This window comes from Dysidea avara, chromosome 3, assembly GCF_963678975.1.
Source record: "Dysidea avara chromosome 3, odDysAvar1.4, whole genome shotgun sequence".
In the NCBI taxonomy this organism is placed as follows: Eukaryota; Metazoa; Porifera; class Demospongiae; order Dictyoceratida; family Dysideidae; genus Dysidea; species Dysidea avara.
The window spans coordinates 23,763,495-23,788,717 of NC_089274.1; the positions used below are offsets into that span (position 1 = coordinate 23,763,495).

The 25,223-nt window shown below is 37.6% G+C and overlaps 1 protein-coding gene across 2 annotated transcripts in view; it reads right to left on the bottom strand.

Annotated features, from left to right (window-relative positions):
- Nucleotides 1-5,448: 5,448 nt before the first annotated feature.
- LOC136250363 (uncharacterized) overlaps nucleotides 5,449-25,223 on the bottom strand; it is a 29,169-nt gene continuing 9,394 nt past the window's right edge. For both annotated transcript variants that reach the window (XM_066042561.1, XM_066042560.1), the window contains one exon: nucleotides 5,449-7,289. In XM_066042561.1, the coding sequence (XP_065898633.1) occupies nucleotides 5,593-7,289 (1,697 nt within the window). In that variant the 3' untranslated portion in view covers nucleotides 5,449-5,592. The remainder of the gene's footprint in view (nucleotides 7,290-25,223) is intronic.

Here is a 25,223-nt window from a genome sequence, read left to right on the forward strand (position 1 = left end):
ACTGTATAGAGTAAGTGGTAAGCATAATTCTCTGTTGAGCAGGACACTATAGTCACTTTCTTTGTTGAATATGTACAATGCACAGATTTCTGCATTTAGCGTAAGCATGCACTTAATTGGGAGTACAATCATGTGAAATTCAGTGGCTTTACAATGGTATGTGTACAAAGTTGAATAAATTTAGGACTAGTGCAACAGGTCATTTCACAATAGGCTGGTGCATATATACATGCATACATCAATTTTCTCGGACTCTGTATTAACTACGTAATTGATTTAGAAACCTCTGCATGGTAAAATGCTTGGTAGTATAATTGATTTTTAAGGAACTTATAATAGTATCAAGACACACGATAGTGTGTCATGCGGCCCAAGAAGCCGGCACACCACACCGTGAGTATATTGACAGGAAGAAAGAAAACATCATTTTCACACTTTTGTTACCATGTATAGCTAAAAATATGTTATAAAAGCTGTTGTATATAGCTGCATAGATTGATTTTTATCCATGTGTACACTTTTTCCACAACATGCATATGATCTTTTAATTTAATTAACTGGTAAATACATTAATACTGATTTAATTGAACAAGAAAGCCATGGCTCTAATTCTTGTTGAGACAGATAAAGCATTGTCAGGAAAGTCTTCATTAAAATTTTTATCAGCTAAAGACAATCTTGTCAATGCATGAACTACACATGATTTCAGCTACTAAGCTGTGCAACCCTTAATCTACTTTAATATACATCTAACTGGACAAAACTGCATGGTGTTATAACATTACACTAAAACTTCATCAAGTGATCACTTAAAAGGCATTAAATATGTCAGTTATGTGGATTAAACATGCAGAACGCTCATATTAACCGTAAGCGTTTGTACTAGTAATAGCATGGGTAGCAGTGAAATTTGGGATAAATATCACGAGTGTTGTATTGGAAATGGGGATAAATTTCACGAGGCGAAGCCGAGTGAAATTTACCATTTCCAATACAACAAGAGTGGTATTTATCCCAAATTTCACTGCTACCCATGCTATTCCCAGTTAATACCATACTCGCTGCATATACGCATGCTGTGCATTAGCGTTGCCATGTACGCAATTTGTCACTATGTACTAAACATGTGTCAACACTAATTGTTAACATAAATTCTAGCCAATGAAATTGCAATTACAACTTTTTCACTGCTACCAGTGAAATACGGGATAAATTTCACTGCTACTATTGAGACTTTTGTATGGGCAGTGAAACAGGTATGGTATTAGAGCGTAAATCGGATGGCTGCAGGTTTGAGGCTACCTAGGTCCAGTCATGGATTTTTTCTCCTTTCTCCAACTTTCAAACACACCTTCTGTAGCTAAAGTCTTTGAGCAGGCTGTAGGACCAGGTACCCCACAGACCCTCAGCACTTGTGCTGTAAAGCATTAATAAAAATAAATTAGGCTGTCAGTGTAGCATTGCTTTTGTAGTTCGTTTTAAAACAAAGTATTAACTATATGTACCGTGCATATGTGGTAGAAGTACTGTGGTTGAGAGATGACGTTGTCAGTAGCTTTGAAGCAGAGCATCACAATGGAAAACAACACCTTCCATGGTTCCACCATGAACTATACGTATTTTCATTATGAACTAGTAATAGCTACTTTAAATACAATTGTTTGGCAAAGTATCCAACATTAATATTACATTACCAAGAGAACATACAAGGGGTGTATATATAGTATGAAAAATTTAGAGTAACAAATGATAGAAGTTTGATCCAGGTATTTCATGGTACTTGTAGTAGAAATAACATGCAGTTTTTACTCCAAACAGGATGGAATGAAAGTGACTGTAAAATATTATTAGTGATATTATGTTGTTGTCTTAGCTATTACCACAAATTCAGTAAGCTTACCATTATCTCTTGCACACACTATTGCATCAATTATTACTGAGTTGTTTAATTGTGACCCAGTCTGGGAAAACAGGGCTTATCACCTATTTAAAAGTATCAAGAAACACCGGTTTTAAGTATTGTGTGTTGTAGCTCGCCAATGGATGAAGCTATGAATTTTCACACGTTTTACACCAATTCCTTACCTTCCAGAGCATCCACTGTGCAAGTAGCCAACAACTAAGTTTCCCACCATTTTAGATAGTTTTTAAACCGATCGAGGTTGACTGTATCAAGCGAGCTGCAAATTGGGTGGGAGATGGTGTTCAAAAATTGAAAAGGAAGGCGTAGGGATGAATTAGGCCAAGTTTTGGGCCATTGAGGTCTCAAAACTGGCTAAAATGAAAGGAATCGAAATTCACAGCAGAGGTACTTATTCAACACCACAGAACTGTACAGCCACATACAGTCATCCCCAGGCTGACCAGAGCTCCATTAAGGCCCCACACGACACGTACGGATTGCCACTGGGTTTGGGAAAAGCAGCCTGCAAAACCAGACCACTCAAGTCTAGTTGATTTTTATTGTGGAATTAGGTAGTTTATTCATGTAGCTTTGTGTCCTGGGTGAAAAATCAAATCTACTGACATGGGCAATAAGACTGGTTTTCTCAGACTTTTATGGTATAATATAGCATGTAGCTAGCTTTCATGTTCAAGCTCAAATGGCTTGTTTGCGACAGACAGAATCCAAGCATATTTTAAATTTTGTAGACATGTATGCATACACGAGAATCTTGATGACTCTGGAATATAAATTATTAGCATTACTTATTCTGTTGCTTTGTGCCTTGGTTGACAACCGGGATCTTTATTTTTGACCAGCTGTGGGAATTTATTGAAATGTCTTCAAAATCAGCAATATAGTTTTCAATGTTTCCTATAGTAACTGAAGAAAACTTCTATAAGAAGAGGGCATTTAAAGTCTGACAGCAAAACAGTGTGATTCTACATTCCAAGGTAACTAGATATCAGTGATCTGATGAAAAGTGGTACCCTTGGGCCTCGGTGGTAGCTACTATGGCAACAAAGATGCTTGGAACAGATATGTTCCTTGGTCAGTAATGCTTACAAATTCAGGCTGTGCTTCAAATCATTATCTATACACATGCTTGATTATTTGGTTGTATGAAAAGCTTTCTGCATGTGGTATGTAGAAGATGACAGTTTGAGTTTTTTTGCTCCACTGAATATATAAATGTGACTATTTTCTCCTACTATAAAGACATATGCCACACTGGAAGAAACATCACTTTATAAAGGTTATTATACAACTTATATTTTCTCCACTTGCTATTGAATAACACATATATCATGTTTTGATTTTAAAGTTTTAGATAACTTTGGTATTATAAAAGCAAAATTGACTCAGGAGTAAAGCCAATTTCCTAAGAACTTTTCTGCATAATGGTAATAATGCCTATTATCTTAGATAATTTCATTTATGGTCACATGCATACTAAATAGCTATACTATAAAAGATGATAGGCTGGCTTACATTGGAACCTAACTAATTGGCAATGCACTTGCAGTGATTTAGTTTATGTTGATAATATGAATATAATTTGTGACTATAACTGAAGAGTGACAAAAAGAGTGTTATGTGATAATTTCAGTGAAATATTGCATGTCTCTGAGTGGATACAAGACCATACATGGTGGGTGGGTAGCCCCATCCAGTGGCGGATCCAGGATTTTTAAAAGGGTGTTTCTGAAAGTTGGTATAGCTGAATAAGGCATCTGATGACATTTCTCCAGAGAATTTTGAGATTTTAGAAGTTCTGAGATCGGATTTTGGGCTATTTTTAGTTAGCAATTACAATAAATCCAATGCTTTAAAAACTGTAGTATAGGGCAAATATGGTGACTACAGGCTGTAGCTTTGATTGCTCTATTAGTGACTGCTCTATTAGAGTATCTCGATCGTTTTTAATGCAGTGGGAGATGAAAAGTGAAGTGTTGCTGAGGGTTTAATAGCTATAAATGGTGTTATTTAAGTGCAAATACATGCATGCTACTGAAATACAGTGGTATATAGCTGTTTACTATCACAAATTGTCAGTACGACAATGTTTGTGTTTAGACTGCCTGCCACAGAGTTAAATTTAAAATGGGGTTTCTGGCGAAACGCCATGCAGAAACCCATCTAGATCTGCCACTGCCATCATCCACTCCTGGATCAGTCCCTGTGGCTTTGATTGCCTATACATCTGTGGAGCTAAAACACACTCCATCTGTATTGGTTATGCAGCATTTACTGCGTGAAAGCAGAAATACACAACAATTACATGGAGTGATTGTCAAAAGGAACGAGTATTAAGTGTTGGTACAAACACGATAATATTATATATTAACTCATCACATTTAGTTGATGTGAATGTCAAAATAGAATGCATCCTACAATAGTGCAAAGTAAGTCATTTCAATTGATGTGGTGATTTATGTATGGTACGATGAACGGCAATAATATTTTCAAGTATATACCCAACCAAAATTCATTTCACATGACTTAACCATTGCATGATAGTATACGTTTATAATGTGACGTGTAGTGTGTAGATCCATTTAACAAGAAACGTGAGCCTATCTTTTTGGACTCTTCATTACACATTTGCTTTCGAAAAACTGTGTGACATGTAGCATCATTTGATAACGTTTACCTTATGACAATAAAAGGCACTTTAATTGATACAATACAGAACTTGCCATATTGTGTATTACATATGTTATGCATTAAGCATTATGTGCAGGACCATCTCCACATAATGTAATGGAAACCAAGCTTTAAAATTGTAGGTATGTTGCATGCATATGGATGTTACTTATGCCATCCTGAAATGATGTGAACATACAGGTAGTTTTATTAACAGCAGAGCTATGTGTAGCTATACATAAGCAAAGACAACTGTAATATTGTATTATTGTACATAACCACACAGGCGCAAACAGTTATATTATGTGGTGTTAGTATACATAGTATCTGTCATGTAGGGCATACGTGTAATAGTAGATATCAGATTCTGCATGATATTTAACTTACTGACAACAAAAAGAAATGTGAGCCGGAGAATAAAGGTACGGCATGAAAAAGTTATACAGGTAGTGAGTAAAAATAGCATGAAAAGAACACATAATTGAAAAGACTGTTACCAAAAAGAAAAACAAAAAAACATGGTGTAACAAAAAAGGTTGTTGAAGGAAAAAAAAAATTTGTAACCAAAATCTGTGGCAAAAAAGAAAAAAACCAGCAATACAACTGATTTGATCTCACACTCTACCACTTTCAAGTCTCATGCTCTACCATACAGACTAAATATACGATATACAGTCTTTATAAGTTGTTTATAAAGGCATGCTTATGTACGTATTTACTTGCGATTTGTAAGCAGTTTACAGAAAGAATTTGAGTTTCTTTGTACTCCAACTATTTTATCAGTTGCAGGTGCGCTAACATGACCACATTTTCTGAGATCTAGATATATATTATTCACACTATGTTACTTTATAACCTTGGCCATGCAAGAGACCATATACTGCATTTTGTTAAGTTAGCACACATGCATATATACATAGAGCTAGGAAGTTAACTATATATTATGTACTTCTGTATAGGGTATACAACACATATCTAAAATCTCTACATAAAGTAATTCCTCAAAACAATACATTCCAGAATCTAGATTCTGGTATTTGAGGATACTTGTAGTTGTATATATAATATCTCACAAAATAAGTTTGTTGAAATGCAAGTGATGATAAAAAGTCACTTTGTAAATTAAGTTGTGGTATTGTCACACTTGTAGAACCATTATCTCTTGTACACACCATCACGTCTGTTATTAGTTGTCTGATTGGAAAATGTGTGGATATTACTGTAGTGATGTGTGCAGTTGATTTATCACCTGGTATTACAAAGTACCTTACAATGCCAGTAAGCCTATTAGATTCATTATCTACTACAAAAGTGAACACATGATTTGGCACAGCTGGACAAAGAAAATGATGAGAAAATTCTTCTTCACTAGTAAAGACTTGTCTGATCTCAAACTGTGATGAATACTTGTTGACAAGAGCTAATGCACTAGGAACATCTTCTGATGTCATTTTCCTCCAACCAGGTGTTCTGGGGGAGTTGGGGAGTTGAGCACTTGTGGGATGGGTGAAGTGATATTTCCAAACATTAATGGCAGTCACAGGTTGGAATAAAATGCTTGTGATTATACCAATAAAGTGATTAATGTTTACCAAGTTTATTCTTCTCTGAAGCTCTTTAATAAGCATATACCACATTCGCTTGTTGTGGTACTTCTTATGAACCATTGTCGTTGGAACAACACACATTACCATTACTCTTCCAATCCTCATACAAACAGGATAAGCCAACACTATACCAACTAGTTTACCATCAGTTGTTCTGATACCAAATTGCCACCCACATTTCGTTTTTGGATGCATAATATTGAAGTAAAATGTATCAAAACTTGGGAAAAGTTTTTGTTTGTCTGAAAATTTTACTACCTCCTCAGCATCACTACTACTCAGTGCAACCCATTGAAATCCTTGTGGTAAAGAGTATGGTTCTTGTCTGACATATCCAGGTAATGACTCAATAGGACTAATGTCCGCTACCTCCCCTATCTCTTGTCCACACCACAAAATAGGAAGACCTGCAGCTATATCTGCTTCTTCACAGATTAGAGACTTGACTGCTAATGATGACAAATCATCATGTTTCCTCTTCATTGAAGTATGTGCTCGGTAAACCAGTTCTGGTGGTATTTGCCATGTCAGCTCAATGCAACCTGTTTTGATAGTAAGTAAAACTAGTTCTCCATCCAATACTTGCTCCAATTCATATTGGTGTTTTTGTAAATCAAGAATAGTCAGTTTACTAGGGTCTTTATTATATTTTTCAACTATAGTTACAAAATGTTTAAATGGCTTTACCTCAATATTGTAGAGAACAAGATCACTAACTTTTGTATTGTAGTAAGTTTTTCTGAAATGGTCCAGTAACTTTATTGCCTCAGGTGATCCTGATGCATGTGTAACAGCCTCTAATAGTCTAGTATCAAACCAGTTCCAATATTCTGATTGTGTCAATGTGTCAAGTAAGCCATTAATAGATGATGTCCCCTCTATTACGGGAATTAGCTTTCGTGGAAGGTTACTACCTAATCCTTTGATCTTCCTAACACAAGCTCGTTGTAGTTGAGCTAAATCACCAGTTTGTATTACCACTCTTTCAACTGATGAGGTCAAATGTTGATAAGCTTGATCAATGGTCCAGTGTTTAGAAAATTTCACCAATGCTTTGGACTGGTCTACGGCATGATCAGAAGAGGTAGGTCCTAAAAATACATTTTAGTACACTTATATTCAATCAGGACACACAGTAGTGTGTTGTGCGGCCAAGAAAGCCGGTGCGCCACGCCGTGAGTATATTTACAGGAAAAAACAAATCACGGTTTTCACGCATACATAGCTCCGTGCTCCCTTCTCGAATTGGAATCTTTTTAATACTGCAAACGCCCTCCACCTTCAGGACCCCACATACCAAATTTGAGTAAGATTACTTAATGCAATCGTGAAATATAAGCCTTCAAAATTCGGCTAAATTTCTTCATTTTTTTTTCTTCATTTAGGGGGCTCGGGGGCTTAGATTATTATTTTAGCACACTTTACAAAAACTATTGTAAAATGCAACAGTGTAGCTCAATTTTCTTGAGCTTTGTTACACTTTAAGAACTTATTGCGACACAATCATGTACCAAGTTTGGTGCAAATCTGTTTAATTTATTTCATAGAACTATGAACAGTTATTTGCGTTTAAAAAGGCCAACTTGTCACACCTACAGGGTAAACCACTTATGGGAATAACTTTAAAAAAATTGGTATGCATATAGGTTAACCATCATAGTTCAAACCTTTCGTGGTTTACATTGACAGCTATAGAGTTACAAGGCAAAAACCAAACAACTGTAAATTGCGGGGTCGAAATTCTCTAATAGAACAGTCGCTGCAGGGTTAAAAAGGTGCATAAAAAATGTTGGAAAAAAAAGTTACTGATCAGCATTCGAACCAGGGACCTCCATACTGAACATTCAAATCCTTAACCACTGAGCCGCTGCTATCATGGCTGATCATCTCACTTTATTTCTACTTTATAAATGAAATTTCTAGCTAAAATCTAATCAATAAAAGTTCATAATTTCATAGGTCTACCAATGGAAAATCTTGATTGTTCTAGAACATTCTACAAAAATTATGAAAGGATATAGCCGTGTCATGCGACCAAGTACAGCCAGTGTGGGCGGGTGACATACTCATTTTACAGAACCAGAAAACACCATTTTCATGCATCCGTTGCAGCCTCTTTACAGGTGAGACCCGGCCTTTAATATGCAACAGCTAATAATGAGGATGAAGCTCATGTAGACGTTTATGCTTCAGGATTCTGGGGAGGTAAGCAAACATCTGAAGGCATATTTTTTTTTATGGCTATTGCACCTTCATATCGTGGTAGCTACCCAAGTAGCTATCCTCACTGTAGTTTATCAACATTTTGAACGTGAAAAACAATGGAAGTATGAACGACGAAATTGAGATAGGTCCTTTTACCCCACTTATATTTTCAACATTAAGGGGTGGTATGGGTCATGCTGTTCAGTGCTGTATTTTACAGAAGACTTGCTCTCCTTGTCTCTCTTCAGAAGGAGTAGTGTCATATAGTTCTGTGATGTCAGGGTGGTGGCAAGGGGTGCTGGTAACCCTGGAAATAATAATAAAAGATCTAAAAAAAGTTTTCATGTATCTGTAGCTTCATAGTGCTTGAACGGTATAATTAACCATTTTTGTAATGGAAGCTTCCTCAGGGTAGGGCATCTCCCATTCCTAGTTTGAGTTGAATCTGCCCAGCTATCATTGGGGTATACGCACCTTCAAAATTCATCTTATTCCTGTTATTCATATAGCTACGCAGTCTTTGATGATTCCTGTAGTAAAGGGAAAAAGTTAAAATGAATTATCAAGGTTAACCATAGGCTGGCCTTGGAACTTGCAATCACAAAAAGAAGTGATATCCGCACAAAAAAAACCAAGTTGTGAAAAAAGGTGCGGCCTTAAAAAGCCTGGGTGAAAAAAGTGAAATCAAAGGTGGCGGCCAACAAATGGCTGCAATAATGTTAATGCTAATAAATTTAATAATGGCTGTGCATTGTTAAAATTTATTAGTATTAAGATCATTGCAACCATTTGTTGGCTGCCACCTTTGATTTCACAACCTTTTCACCTAAGGCCCCACCTTTTTTCACAGCTTGGCTGTTTTTGTGTGGATATATACTATCCTGTGAGAAGGTGTAAAACACAAGGAGCCAACCCCAGATTCAGAAGTTGTCCATCACAAGTCAAGCAATGGACTGGAGTGGAATTGCTGTAGCTAGAAGCACATTCCATACAACATGCATATATATGTGTCATGTAGTAGTTGTCTATCGGCAGGGGCGTAGCCAGCCAATATTTGATGGTTGGGCATAACATCAACTTAACTACGCACACACAAGAAACACGTTCACCTTCATGTGAGACATTATCAAAGAAAAATATAAAAAAGTGTATGCACACAAGGTCTACAGCTACCTATACTAGTGTAAATAAATGCTGCTTGCATGCATACAAACATTTACTAGCTATATGCTATCTATTAAACTTGTAGGGCAGGCATCCATCGACGATCGCCATAGCTGAGTATCACGTGACATTAAACTGCTGAACCTACAATAACCAACAATGTAAACAGTTCATCACATATTTAACACAATCAACTGGCAGTATAGCTTACAGACCAACCACCACAGCGATATGAAATACTTTTTCAATTAAACGCCACATGGTCCCAAATGAAGGCCGGGGGCACTAATTTATGATCTATAACCATAGATTAGAGAGAATCTATGCTATAACACAAATATCAGCATGCCAAGAAAGCTTCGTCCCAGACTTACAGCAGCCAGCATACATTTTGCATGAATCTGGTGTAAACCACAACTCGGTTAATCAGTACAATTTGTGCACGTGACGCTTTATAATCCAATTTCCAATCTTTTATTTGTTCATCTGATTTTAGCATTTTGTGTATCACCGAGACTTGGTTATCTAAAGATATATTTGACAATGAAATAATACCCAGTGGCTATACCATTTATCGTAAAGATAGAGATTCTAGAGGTGGGGGTGTTTTACTTGCTGTAAAGGATAACATCACTAGTAGTCAATTGTCATCCCCACCTCATGTTGAAATCCTAACTGTTCTCATCTCTACATCAAATTCATTTATAATCAGTGTTGTTTACATTCCTCCAAACTCTTCTGATACTTACCATGAATTGCTGCATAGATACCTTACTAACCTAGTCAACGAATCAAGTCCAATTATTCTCTTGGGAGACTTCAATCTCCCTGATGTCAACTGGGCCACTTATAATGGTTCCTCACCAAAATCTAACAAATTTTGTGACTTACTGTTTCAGCTAAACCTCTTTCAACTGGTTGATGAGCCAACCCACAATCAAGGAAATACTCTGGACTTAATAATCACTAACAATGAAGATATTGTGTACAACATATCTATTCATCCCCATTACGAACCGATATCATCTGATCACTTTATGGTCACTTTAAGTATTAAGTCACATGCAGACCATATACCCTCACACACTCCACCAGTTATCTTTGATTACTCTAAAGCCAATTATCCTGGCCTCATCAATTATCTATCTCATATTGACTATACTACCTGTGAACAGCTATCTGACATAGACTCTATCTGGCTCTTTATCAAGAACAATATCACTAGGGGAATGGACCTGTTTATTCCTAAAATTAGAACCAGCTCTTCTCAGTTTCCTAAATGGTACACTTCAAATATACGCCATCAGATTAAGTGTCTTCAGACTCTACGAAAGAAATACAAATCTCATCCTACTGATCACAATTTGAATCGTATAAAAACAGCAGAAGATAACCTCCAAAACAGCATCCAACAAGCCAAGGCCAACTTTGAAGCAAATCTAGTCCACAATTTTGCCTTCAGTAATGACTCAAAAATATATCAGCATGTAAGAAACATCACTAAATCTGCTTCTATCCCTGCTACAGTCTTCTTTGATGATAGTTCTGCCACCCATGACATTGATAAAGCTACTTTGTTCAACAGGTACTTTTACTCTGTGTTCTCTCAGAGTACCTACTCCTTACCTCTATTTGAGGACATGCCTTCTACAAATTCTACCATTGACTCCATCAATATCACTGAAGATGAAGTCCACACTGCTTTACTATCTCTTGACTCTTCAAAGGCGACTGGTATTGATGGAATTAGTCCTGCTGTCCTAAAAAACTGTGCCATTGTTTTAACCAAACCTTTACACTATTTATTTTCATATGCCATTTACCATTGTTGTCTTCCTTCCGAATGGCAGATACATTGCATCACCCCTATTTTCAAAGCTGGCAACAAAAATTGTGTTACTAATTATAGACCTATATCCCTACTCTGCATTGTGTCCAAGGTACTCGAACATATTATTCATGAAAAAGTTACAAAATCTATTTCTAGTCATATCTCTACCTCACAATTTGGATTCATGAAAGGGCGCTCAACTTTGCAACAACTTCTTATCTTCCTCAAAGATATTTATGAGCACAAAACCCAAACAGACGTAATCTATTTAGATTTTTCTAAAGCTTTCGACCGAGTTCCTCACAATGAACTACTCTTAAAATTGTGGCAAATTGGCATTACTGGCAACCTGTGGTGGTGGTTCAAATCATATCTCTATAATAGATACCAATGTGTACGACTCAATGGTTCCTACTCAACTCTACTTCCAGTTTTATCAGGTGTGCCCCAGGGGAGCATCCTTGGCCCACTTTTGTTCTTAGTTTTCATCAACGATTTGTATCTATCCATTCATCACTCCAATGCTTTATCTTTTGCAGATGACACTAAATGCTACAAATTCATTTTTGAACTACTTGATTCCATCAAACTCCAGGATGACCTCAACTCCTTATTTGACTGGTCTCAAGACTCAAACCTATCTTTTAACACTAAGAAATTTATTCACCTCTCCTTTAATACAAAGTTCCCAACTTCTTACAACATTGACGATTCCTCAATAATATCTAGTAACACCCATCGTGACCTTGGTATCATTCTATCTACTGACCTGTCCTGGAGAAACCACTATCACCACATTTCATCCAAAGCTTATCGAACCCTAGGATTGCTTAGACATACATTCAGCCATTCTATTAACATTACAACTAAAAGAACTCTGTACATAGCACTAGTAAGGTCTCAGCTCCTGTATTGTTCCCCATTGTGGCATCCCTACCTTATCCAAGATATCTCTGCTCTTGAAAGAATACAGCGCCGAGCTACCAAATACATCCTCAACGATTATGTTTCTGATTATAAACTCGCCTTATCAAGCTCAACCTACTACCATTAATGTATATTTATGACCAGTGTGACATTCTGTTTTTCATAAAATCAATTCAAAATCCATCTGATCATTTCAACATCCAGACCTTCATCAAATTCTGTCATCATTCTACTAGGTCTTCTTCCAGCAACAAACTTGAACATGTTTTTACATCATCTAATCAACAAAGAAACTTCTACTTCAACAGACTTCCTCGAACCTTCAACAGCTTACCAGTAATTGACCTAACTCAACCCTTTGTTACCATTAAATTTCAACTAACTAAAATCCTATGGCAGCATTTTATGAGAAACTTCAATCCAAATAACCAGCATAGTTTCCATTTTACATGTCCTTGTAGCATCTGCTCCAAACATCCCAAGCCACTTAACTTTGATACATTTAGCAGCTAATTGTAATTATATAAGTAATGATAAGTACTTAATTTAAGTTATGGGATCTGGTACTTACCAGATTACCTTTAGTGCAATTGTATACAAACTCACTTTTATTGTTGTACAACCATGTACACCTGTAACATTGCACTATAAAGCTAATAATTGAATTGAATTGAATAATGACTTGACCTTTTCCCCATTTCCAGCTCCATTTGCATATACTATTATTGTTATCTAGAAGAGTCACGTTTTCCTGTTTTCTTTCATCAGCAGTAAGGTAGGCTATACGGTACTTTCCTTATCAAAAAAATATGCTTGACAAATCCACTGAAACGAAATCTTTGCTGCCAGCACCATCCGCACTGAATCCTACTGACGATTATCACTCACTGTGACTCAGAGATACAGTACCACGACTGTAGTGTACCACGCTTTGACTCCATTTTAAATTTCGAATTTAAACCGCGCCAAGGAGCGTGGCACGTGCGTCTTTTATAGGGACTTCCCAAGGGATTTTCCGCGTATTGGATCACGTGATATACCATCTATCTCGATCCCTTCTGAAGTCATGGTTCAAGAAATGAGGCACATGTTTATGCTTTACAGTATCAAAGTAGTGTGTTGCTGTGAATCCTCGCATGAATCTTAAGCTACTTGTGATGGTTGGGCAAAAGTTTGTGATGGTTGGGCAAGAAACTGTAATGGTTGGGCAAATGCCCGCCCATGCCCACCCTTGGCTACGCCACTGTCTATCGGCACGGAATCAGATGGCATCGAGGATGGTATCATTACTAATGTGCGGCGAAATAGACGAAGCAGACAGCTCCCCTCTTTCCTAGGATGAGGGAGGCCTTTGTTTTTAAAAGACCGCAGCAACCTCGATCCAGGTGGCAAAAAAGCAGTTAACCAAACTCATTCAACTTTTCAAATATTATTACGTTGGTAAAAATTTTTCGCGTAATTAATTTTCGTCGGATGCTAGCTTCGACAGAATATTTTCAACGATTTATAAATATAGAAATACGGTAGTCAGATTTAGTTTTGTTTAGTATCATACAGTACGATACTTCATACAGTATGACAGTACTGTATAGTAGGGACCACAAAGGAGTAGGCGTGGCCCACAAAATAACATCATCCAAAAACCAGCCTCAACTTTCCCAGACAACGATGAGGCAGTATTGGTTAGGTAAAACTAAGCCCAAACAAGCTTTCAGGTCGACCCGAAACTCTTTCAACAAGTTGCTACAGAATTTAAAAAATATTTATTTAACGGAATTTTCTACTGACTGACTGAGTAAGTAACTGACTGACTGATGCCTTCAAACAAGCGTAACTGGATAATGGCTAAGGCTATGGGCTTGATTTTTTCACTGTTTGATGTCGCTTCAGCCCGAGAGGTACCGTTTGGCATACCGCAGTACGTACAACGCATTCTTCATGGACTTACCAGTGTCCTCCTTTGTGTCCCATTCATCTTTGCTGACAGCGAAAAGTGTCGATTTAGTGGTAGCACGTGATGGCTTCCCTTCATAACGGAAATCATCCATACTTTTCATAGTAGCTACTTTGATTGCAGAGGTGCTTTTCGAATAATTCTTGATTCGTACTGCTGTGTAACCAGTTGAACATAGCTGACAATGAAGTGTAATGGATACTTCACTTTTCAGACGATAATTGATATAGCTGGGGCACGTGGCACCATTTCAGATGCAGTATACGTGGGTTCACCTGTCATAATAATTATTAACAAAAAGTTAATAAACAAGTACACAAAAAATTGTAATTTTCGACTACAGTAGTGACCATAGTACATTGATAAAAACTACTGAAACAAGTTGGAGTAGTCCATGATATTGAAGTGTTATACCCTACTGTGCATTTCCGTTATTAGGGACCCGCCGGTTATGCTGCATAATTATATGAGCATGATAGGTGCCTGAAAGCATTGAGCATAATGCTAGCATAATAGGAAGAATATTTGAACCATACACACATCCTTGATGGTCAAAATACATATCACAGAAAAAGATTGATATACTCTAATAGAGCAGTCAATAACTCTAATAGAACAGTCAGGCAGCTGGCTGTTCTATTAGAGTATATCGATCTTTTCTGTCACATGCATTTTGAAGAGCAAGGATGTGCTTCAGCCACTTATTATGTGCCCATAACTACAAATTTACAAAACATGGGAAATAAGGCATAAAGCTTGAGCATAATAGATAACATTTTGAGCAGTGCAGCATAGCATAATAGGTAAAAATTTGAGTATAATAGGCATGTCCCTATCCATTATGGTATCTTGAGCACAGTAGGGATATAATATTTCTTATTGTTTTACTATCATGGACTACTTCAACTTGTTATAGTACTTTTTTATCAATGTACTATGGTCCCTACTCTAGTTGAAAATTCTGAACTTTTGTGTACTTGTATAGATATAATACAATTTAGCAAGAGTTCATAATAATATAAAGGGAAGGAGAGTATCTAACGCTGAATTGCCCCTTCAAAACACACTGTGTTATAATATTATGCAATAGTGGTCATCACCAAAACATGTTAACTTGCTTAAAGGGCTATAAGTGCACAATATTTTGGTTAAAGATGCACGTTACACAGACACAATTTATTTTTTTCAGTGCGTTAGAAAAGATGTGGAGGACCTTGGAAGATGCTGCTATTCTCTCGATGAAGAACAGGACAGTGAAGACAGTTTTAGCACAGACACCGGCAAGAAAGTGAAGAATACTACCAATGACCCAGGAGACATCGACAATTCAGTATAAGCAACCACCAGGATGAAACTTGTATGGGAGAACAAAGTGGGTGGTTTCTCGTAAGATATCACGATCCACAAGTTCGTCCGCAAGCACTGCTGACAACACAGCTGGCAGAGGTAATGCGGCAACTCTAATCCAACTACCAGCAGGCTCTGTTCAATTCGCACGAGAAGGTTATGAAGGAAATAGTGACGGTGGTTAAATAACATGCCCCATGAAGAAGCACAGTGGGTAATACCAAACACTTTAAGCAAGAGTTCATTATTTTTATATTATGAACTCTAACTTGCTTTAAGTGATTGCAGGTCTTCCCTTTGATATATCAATGCCTATCAACAGTTCTTTTGTGGCAAAGCCTTGTGCTACAGTTTACTGAAATATTCGGATATGATGCAGCTATGATGTAACATTATAATGCAGTGTGTTTTTAAAGGGCAATGCAGGTGTTGGATACTCTCCTTCCCTTTATACTATTATGAACTCTTGATTTTAGTAGTTTGTTAATTATATTACATCGTAACACATCAGACAAAGAAACTTTAGCATTGTGAGGTGCCATAAAGCAACAGAAGTGTTCATGTACAGCTAGATTCGATTTAGTTTCACGTCATATCTACCATAACAACTTGAAACACAGTAAGAACTTGTACTGCAGCCAGTTACAGGCCTATGGGAGATAGTTAGTGAATTTACGCTGGTCTTGTGGTGAAGAATGCTCAAGAATGTCTATTAAAGCTTGTAATCAACAGTACAGTGGTCGAAGCAAGTCTAAGTTTATTTCTTGGAATTTTTATGTTGAAGGGTCCAATACAGCAGATGGAGGCAGACAAACATGAGGAAAAATAATTACGAACGCACCACTGGAAAGATATGCATGAGATATTATCCCTGCCAGGTGGAGAAGCATCTCAGCAAAGTGTAACAGTGCATGATACCATTGTTTGCTTCATGGCACTGCTAACCCAGCTTTGTGAACTAAATGAAGCGTGAGCTCAATTCGATAGCAAAGGAGTACAGGCTACACTACAGGCAACCACAGAATAACTCCACAACAGTTTTACAGCAGAACGTTCAAGTAATCTTGGAACACTACAAAGTTGAAAAGGAGAGCTTGGTATTGCCACCTGCACATTAGACTTTCACTGTTTACCTACTTTCCCATTGTAAAGTGTGTAATAGCAGTACTTCCGGTTCTTTGTCTTACATTACAATGTGATGTAACTATACTTTGTGGCTTGTTATAACTGAACTATTATAAGGTGTTTTTGTGAATTTCATGATACAAAAACCTATTGATTCAATAAAATGAAATTTCTATTTCAGTGGATCTTTAAAATTTTTAATGTTTCCTTATACTATTATAGAGATTATGGTAACATATAAATTATACTTAGTGTAATAATCATCATCAGCCCTATTTTGATAGTGTTGGACTTGCATCAAATGCAGCCCCCTAGAAGCTGTAGCCATTTTAACGTTCATGATGTTTATTTAAAGTTCACCAGAATAAATAAGTACAACTTAATTATAGTCAATAAAAGCTGCTGTGGTTTTGATTTTAGTGTTAGTTACTAGATCTCTTTAACCCCCTCCCTGTTTCTAATATGAGTTATGAAATGAAACTGTTATCACAATTGAACTTCCAAGTAACATAAAGTGTTACTACTCATAGTGTGGTAAGAAACCATAATCAGTTACTAGTAGTGAGAATAAATGAATGACAGAACTGGGCTGAAGATAAAAAAAGCAGCCAGGTGGAAGTACTAGCAGTCCCATAACACATGGAGGGAGATCATCCAATGGCCTTAACAAAAGTGACTATATAAAGTTTTGGAGTACTATATGTAACTGTTACTTATTACAATGTTCAAAGTATTGTGTAATCCACACAAAAACAGCCAAGCTGCGGAAAAAGGTGTGGCCTTAAAACGCCTGGGTGAAAAAGTTGTGAAATCAATGGTGGCAACCAACAAATGGCTGCAATAATGTTAGCTAGGCTGTTTTTGCATGGATATCACTTTTTTTTGTAATTGCAAGTTCCAAAGCCAGCCTATGGTTGGCCTTGACACTTCCTTTTAACCTTTTCCCTCTCTATCACAGGAATCATTGAAGACTGCATGGCGAAGAACTGAAATAAGATGAAGAAATAAGATGAATTTTGAAGGTGTGTATATCCCAATGATAGCTGGGCAGATCCGACTCAAATTAGGAATGAGAGATGCCCTACCCTGAGGAAGTTTCCACAGCAGAAATGGTTAATTATTCCATTCAAGCACTATGGAGCTATGGATGCATGAAAACGGCATTTTCTGGTTCCGTAAAACGAGTATGTCACCTGCCTGCACCGGCTGTACTTGGCTGCACAACACACTTGATATAGGCCATTTTCATACTTTTTGTAGTACTCTAATAGAGCACACATTTTTTTCTGAGCACTTCAAATACAATACATATAGAATGTTCTAGAATTTCCACTGATAGATCTCCAAGTTATCAAATCTAGTGTATTAAACCAGAACTTCATTTATAAGGTAGAAATTAAGTGAGATGAGCAACTGACAGCAGTGGCAGAGTGGTAAAGGGCTAGGTGTGGAGGTTCTTGGTTCAAAACCTAGAGAATTTTCTCTCACATTATTTACTTCTCAGTGACTGTTTTATTAGAGTATCTCAGTCATGCTTTTTTCACATGTTTGGTTTTACTTTATATCTCCTTAGCTAATACTCTCAGTACTTTCAAACCACAAAAGGTTTGCACTATGATAGTAACTTCATATACAGACTGATTTTCAAGTTATTCTATTACCCTGTAGTTGTGACAACAAATTGCTTTTGCTATTTTCAAAATCGCGCGTAATTCCATTGTTCTTAGTTTGATCTGTACAAAAATTGGGCTGTAAATGTGCTGCATTATGTTCTTACTGCCCTCCAAATTTGAAGTCAATCAACTAGAACACGCACGAGTTATTGTAATTTTTCTAAAGTATGCAAAAAGAAAAATTTATGTAAGAAGATTAAGAAGAAAACGAATAAAATAAGAAGGTACATATCTCAGTGATGGCTAGACAGATTCAACTCAAATTTGCATTAGGAGGTGTCCTACCCCAAGGGAGTTTGCACAGCAAAGCTGGTTAATTTCTGTTCAGGCACTATTGAGCTATGAATGCATGAAAACAGTGATTTCTTGGCTCCTGTAAAATACACACTTGTCTGTTGCGCTTCCGCACTACTGTACTTGGCCACATGACACATTATCAGCATGTGTCCTGATATATTACATTGACCATTCTTACAATGACGATTCTTAACTTGCCCAACACTGTGTGAAAGTATGTTCCTATGTGCTCCTTGCAAATGGTAACACCATGTAACATGTTAAAGAAGGCTTAATATAGTCCAGAGACAATTATAACTTTTTTGAAGTGGTCTGACATTATGTCAGGCCATACTAGCATTTGATCTGACATATCATCAGATTGATCAGACATACGTAAGGGGGAAGGTGCATAGGCATGCGAAGCATGCCTTAGCTAGGGGGGTCTGGGGGCATGCCCCCCCCCCCCCCCCCCCAGAAAAATTTGAAAAAATGGGTACTTCAGGATTAAATTTTACAACTTTTAACTTTATATTTTACGTATCATTTTTTAATATAAATTATTACTATATACTATATTGGCATTGTACAATCGTATGTGTATTTTACAATGATGCATATTAATTATATTTACAATTGGTGAATATTGTTATTAAATTGTAACTAAATTACATGAGAATATTTACATTATTAATGATTATAATAAATAATGTAGCTGCAGTTCATGATCGATCATAAGTTACAAGAATTGGATTGATGCCTCTATCAACAGAGTATAAAGCAACCTAATCACTTGGCTACAGGTATCGTTACGACGTACATGTTAAAGTCCAGAGTCCGTTGAGAACCAGTCATCCCAATCATCTAGGAAAGAAGTAACTTCATCATCAGAGCTACCACTATCATCTTCCTCATCATTCACCTTCTCCCGTTGCCTATACTCTTTCCTAGGATTCTGATTCACTCTACATGTGGTAGAACAACTCCTCCACCACAGATCAACTGCTGAGTCAGCACTAAAAGTTGACAAAGGAGGACCTTCAACACATATCTCTAGGAGAGCATGCAACGTATCATTTTGGAGATTGGTCCTACGATTAGTTTTGATCACTTTTAACTGAGAGAAAATCTGCTCAACTCAGCTTGTAGAAAATGGTAGGCTAAAGATTAGTTGACACAACAAGAGGACGTTTGGCCACTTTGAAGCATCTGGACAAGTATGCAATGTGTACCAAATCTTTTGTAGGTCTCTGTGGCAATCGGGAGATATTTTCGTGCATAACTAATTGCTTCTTCAAGCTCATCAAGAATAGCCTCTGCTGAAAACCCCCTAGCTTCTAGTGGAGCCCGAAATGCAGTGATTATGTACTCCACTGCTTCCCTCATATCACTACTTCCCTCATCAGGATCTACAATACCCTCCTCATCACTGTCTTGAGTGTCTTCCCTCATAAGCCAATTATGGGTACTTAAAAATGCAACAACCGCCCTCAATAAATCAGTATCAGACCACTCAAGGCGGGCTTTGATCTTGCCATCAAGGCGTCGCAGATCAGCCATCACATCCCTACTACATGTCTCTAAAGTAGCATCAAAATCTGAAATAGCCACTCCTTGATACTCCTGATTTCCATCTGCTTCCTTCAACTTCTTCTTAACAAGCTTCACCATTGGCCATTCACTGACCTCTTGCTGTGTCAGCTTCTTCAGTGATTTCACTGATTCCATGGTATTCACCATAGACAACACAATATCTGCTCCCTCACCTTGCAATGACAAACTGAGCAGTGAGACTGGTTTTAAAGCCTCAATATACATGGCACAACCAATCAATATTTTAGGTTGCTTTCATTTGTGCAAATAACCTCTGCAGCGCTCCCTGTCCTCCGCTTTAATTGACCTATCTTCAGTCAGTGCAATGAGATGAGCAATATAAGCTCTGTACCTATCTAATACCTGCTGGAGGGCTTTCCTTTTATGGGAAACCCACCTTGTGCCCTGACAACGTACTGGAAGATTACCACCCTTTGGAAAACTAAAAATGTCCTTTAGGTCTTCTATTATGGCAGCTAGGTCACGTGACTTCTTCGGTGACTTCTCATACAGATAGTACAGATGGAGAAGCAAATTCTCTATGGCAGAAAACAATGGACTAATGAATGCATCCCTACAAGCAAGTTCGAGGCAATGGGCATAACACCATGACCAATAAATCCAAGGTAATGCTTGCATTAGTTGACCTTTTAGCTCACCAGTTCCTGCCACATTGACAGCTGCTCCGTCTGTACCACCACCAACCAACACAGGAAAATTCTCAACTCCCAGCACACACTCACTATCCTTCAATGCCTACTTGTTTTAATGCATCCCTAATGCAACTTAAAATACCACTAGCATCAGTCCTTGATGGAGTATGCACTGAAAAATAGTGCGTACAAGTAGTGATCTCACTTGTCGCTTCATCTTTATCACAATACACCAACACAACCAACTCGTCTTCCTGGTTCCCAGCATCTGTAGTGCCGTCTATCAAAAAGCTGAAAAATTTAGAGCCTGTAGAACTGGAGAGTTTATCTAAAAACTCTTGGTGGAGGCTTTCAGCTATACAACTTGTAAATGCTTTAGCAGAATCAGGGGTCCTGTAAGCTGGACCTAAATTGACACCATGCTGGCTCTCCAGTTCTACAATCGCTGGGTACTTTACAAATGGGACACTCTCCTTAGCCATCATATAACAAACATCAAATTTCTTTCTCATTCTTTGCCTAGTAGTTTTATCGAGATTTAACAAAGACTGACCGATCCTAGAACTCAAAACTACAGACGAGCCACTTTGTCTTACCTGTTTATTACGCAGTCTTGACATGGCAGCCTTGTGAGCATCGCTCTTGGCATGGTCGATAACATTACTCAGTTTCTTATTAGCCGATCAAGTGATCCACGCTACAGAAAAGTTCCTCCCAGACTGTATGTGTTGCTCGAATCTTTTACACATGGAACAATAGAGCGTTGCAACAAAATTCTTGTCTCTCTCCAGTTCACAACATAACCATGACATAGTCTGGTGACTTACCTCGTTATCCCTCTTCCATTTATCAAACGTTGCTCTGGAAAGTTTCCTCGCAGCTTTCTTACTTGAATTTGCACATGAATCTGTAGTGGAGGGAACACGATTTCTAGTCGCTATTTAATTTCCGTGAACAATGCAAACGTAAAAATTACGGCTTACCTCCAGACTTTGTAGCTAGCGGCCACACACCCCTTGACAATGTATTAGCTCATGCGTATCTTCGGTGAGTTTCTTGAAGGCAGTTAGCGTTGAACGCTTTGCGACAATGCTGGTAGCTGTCCTTCAATGTACATTACTATTATAGTCAAGTTTATTATTATTAAACTTTGTTTTTTAATGACCGGCCATTGATGACCGGCCAAATGGCTTAATGGACTGCCAAACAGCCCAATTAGCCTGACAAATATCTGATGACCGACCGTTATAATTGTCTCTGTAGTCACACCATAACTTATTGAGCAAGCCCTGACCTGTGTATTTCAATAATGGTAGTATAAAAACAAATAAAAACCAGTCACTTGCTAAGCTCTTGATTGGATTAGATTATAGGCTGCAAGTTTGCTTCCACATATAAATAAAATACAAACAAATAAACAAAAAAATATGGTAGTAACTGTAGGGATCACAGAGGTTTGCACTTACTCACAAAAAAGAAACCAGTCTCACAATACTTTCATGGCACCTTAAGGGGCAGTGTTGATATATCAAGGCCAAAAGTGTCTTTAGAATGACCAAAAACGTTTCTAATAAGTTGCTACAGAATTAAAACAAAACTATTTAACAGAATTTTCTACGAACTGACTAACTGCCTGGCTGCATGCCTGATGCCTTTAGACAAACACGTTCAATAACGGCTAAGGCTATGGACTTGATTTTTTCACTGATAGATATTACTTCAGCCCAACAGCAGGGACGTAGGAAGATATTTAATTTATGGGTGCCCTATACTACACCTAGTCCAGTGAACAGCCTGTGGAGGTTCATACATGCATTCATCAAATTGCTGCATGGCATGGGTAGATGCAGTTGTTAACTCTATCTGTATAGAATAGCTTATCGGTCATTTTAGCCTACAATCGCTCCATGCTATTCTAGTTACGATGCATGTATTGATTGTGGGACATCAGTGTCATGTGCCATACAACCCACATATCTTGTTATTTGAATTATTTTTACAAAACCACAAAATCCACAAAAACTGCAAAAGACAAAACAATAACAGCTTGTGTGACCTATGTGCGAAACGTGTGAAAGCCATCTTTCAATTAACGCTCAACAGTATGTACCATTCAAAAGACCTCTCTTTACCTTACTCAGGCATCTAAAAAGTTTCACAGTAGCACACAGAACTCACGTGCTGCGAAGCGAAGGAACTCGCCTTGTCTCGGACCGTTTCTTCTTCGTCACGTGAAAATAAAAACCAAGCCACCATCTTGTTGCTATGTGTGATGATGTCATACTATATACCAATCGACTCGCCGTCACGTGAGGAGTTTTTTAATCTTTATTCCAATGCCGTACCACTGCTGAGACGAAAGTTATGGCCGATTTTTCACAAGTATATAACCAGTACGCGTGTTTTATACTTCTTCTGTGTATTCCAAGTGGTGTTGGTTTCCCTGGCTGCTTTCTTGGCTTCACCCGATACGCCGTTTGAAATGCCTGGGACCCCTGAATAAAATGACAGTGGTTTTAGCTCTGTATCCCCAGGAACGAAGGTGCTACGGATTGATTTCAATAGGCATGCGTTCAGAGCCACTTTAATGGCTTTTAGGTAACAAAGAGACAACCATAGATTGTTCAACTCATAATAATGAACAACACTACTGAACTGATAGATCCTTGTACTGACTCGTACTTGTGCTGAAATATGCCTTGACTACTCTGTGATCACAAAATCCTCACGACACCGGTTCATCCACTCAGACTGTGACACAGTAGGGGCACCATTTCCTGTAACCGGCTACTAACTCTACCACAACCTGCTGAGTGGTCCTTAAGACTTCTCTCACATTGTTTACTTTAGGGGTGTGAAATATCAGGATTTTGCGATATCGATTCAATTTCAATAATTAATTAAATAGTGTGGGCGGATTAATTGCGTGGGTGGTTGATATTTATAGATGTGCTTTAAATGCAATAGATATACTAAAACCATTACATAGTACCACTAACAAGCCTAGGAAACTGATAGATAAGCTTTTAAAACGAAGTGTATATTTAGCCGGTCACCAGTCACAGTGCAAATATTTATTTAGCTGGTTGTTTGTTGTATAAACATTAGGAAAACTCGAGTATCAAACACACTAGTTACATGAAGGTAAGTTTTTGGGTGAGTTCGAGGCGAGCTAGGGACAGTGAAAGTCATCATTACGTTTAACAGGCAAATGTCAGGTTAGCGTTAGGGTTAGGGTCGGGTTCAGCTTTGATTTCTTCTTCACTGGTATGGGTTAGATTATATAGTATTTTATATTTGTGACATTTAAATAGTACAAAAACAAGAGGAATACCCAGTGGTACAGTGGTAGAGCGTGGGTACTCCAAACCTGGATGTGTGGGTTTGAGCCTTGGTCACATCGCATTTTTTTCTTCTTCGTTTCTTATACCTTTTTGTGTCATGATTTTTTCTAAGTTTTTAAAAAAATAGTAATGACCGGTTAAATATCAACAGCCCTTTTAAAATGGTTAAATTGCACATAACAGACCTTTATTTCTAGCGGGATTGCACAATCACAGACCAAAATACTGTAACTTTAGCTCAATTTTCTCGACATATCGATTAATCGATAAAATACCGAGATCAGCATTTGTAATGTCGAATTTATACGATAATACAATTATCGCGGTATCAATAATTTTTCGATATATCGCACACCTATAGTTTACTTGATTCTTTCATCGTAGTTGTATCCCAACAAATTCGAGCGCTGACTATTCAGCATTACCAAGTTGCCAAACAGCTAGTTGTCTTAAGTATTGGCCACTTCGCGAGGTCTGTATACAGGCCAACTCCAAACAATCATCACTTTGATGTGACAACAAATTAGCACCATTCGTTTTGGGCAGGCACATCTCCATTTTTCAGATTTAAATATAGTAACTCGTAATCTATGGAGTTTTTTTAGAAGTCAGACTTAATTAAATATTTTCCACGCAAGAATTTGCTGCAAGCATTTGCTACATACAGTCAAGCTGTGGTGCTGTAGTGGATAGAATAATAATATTTTCAGCAGATGGAATCACTGGCATGTTAGAAAAGGAAGGATCAGTGATTTTGATTTTGCATGGTTAGAAATATTTATGGGAGCTCAAGTACCCATGGCACCCATGCTTCCTACACCCCTGGACAGGTGCCTTTTGGCATATCACAATATTTATAATGTGTATACCATGGACTCATCTGTCCTTCTTTGTGATCCATTTCTCTTTACTGACAGTACAAGGTGGTAGCTA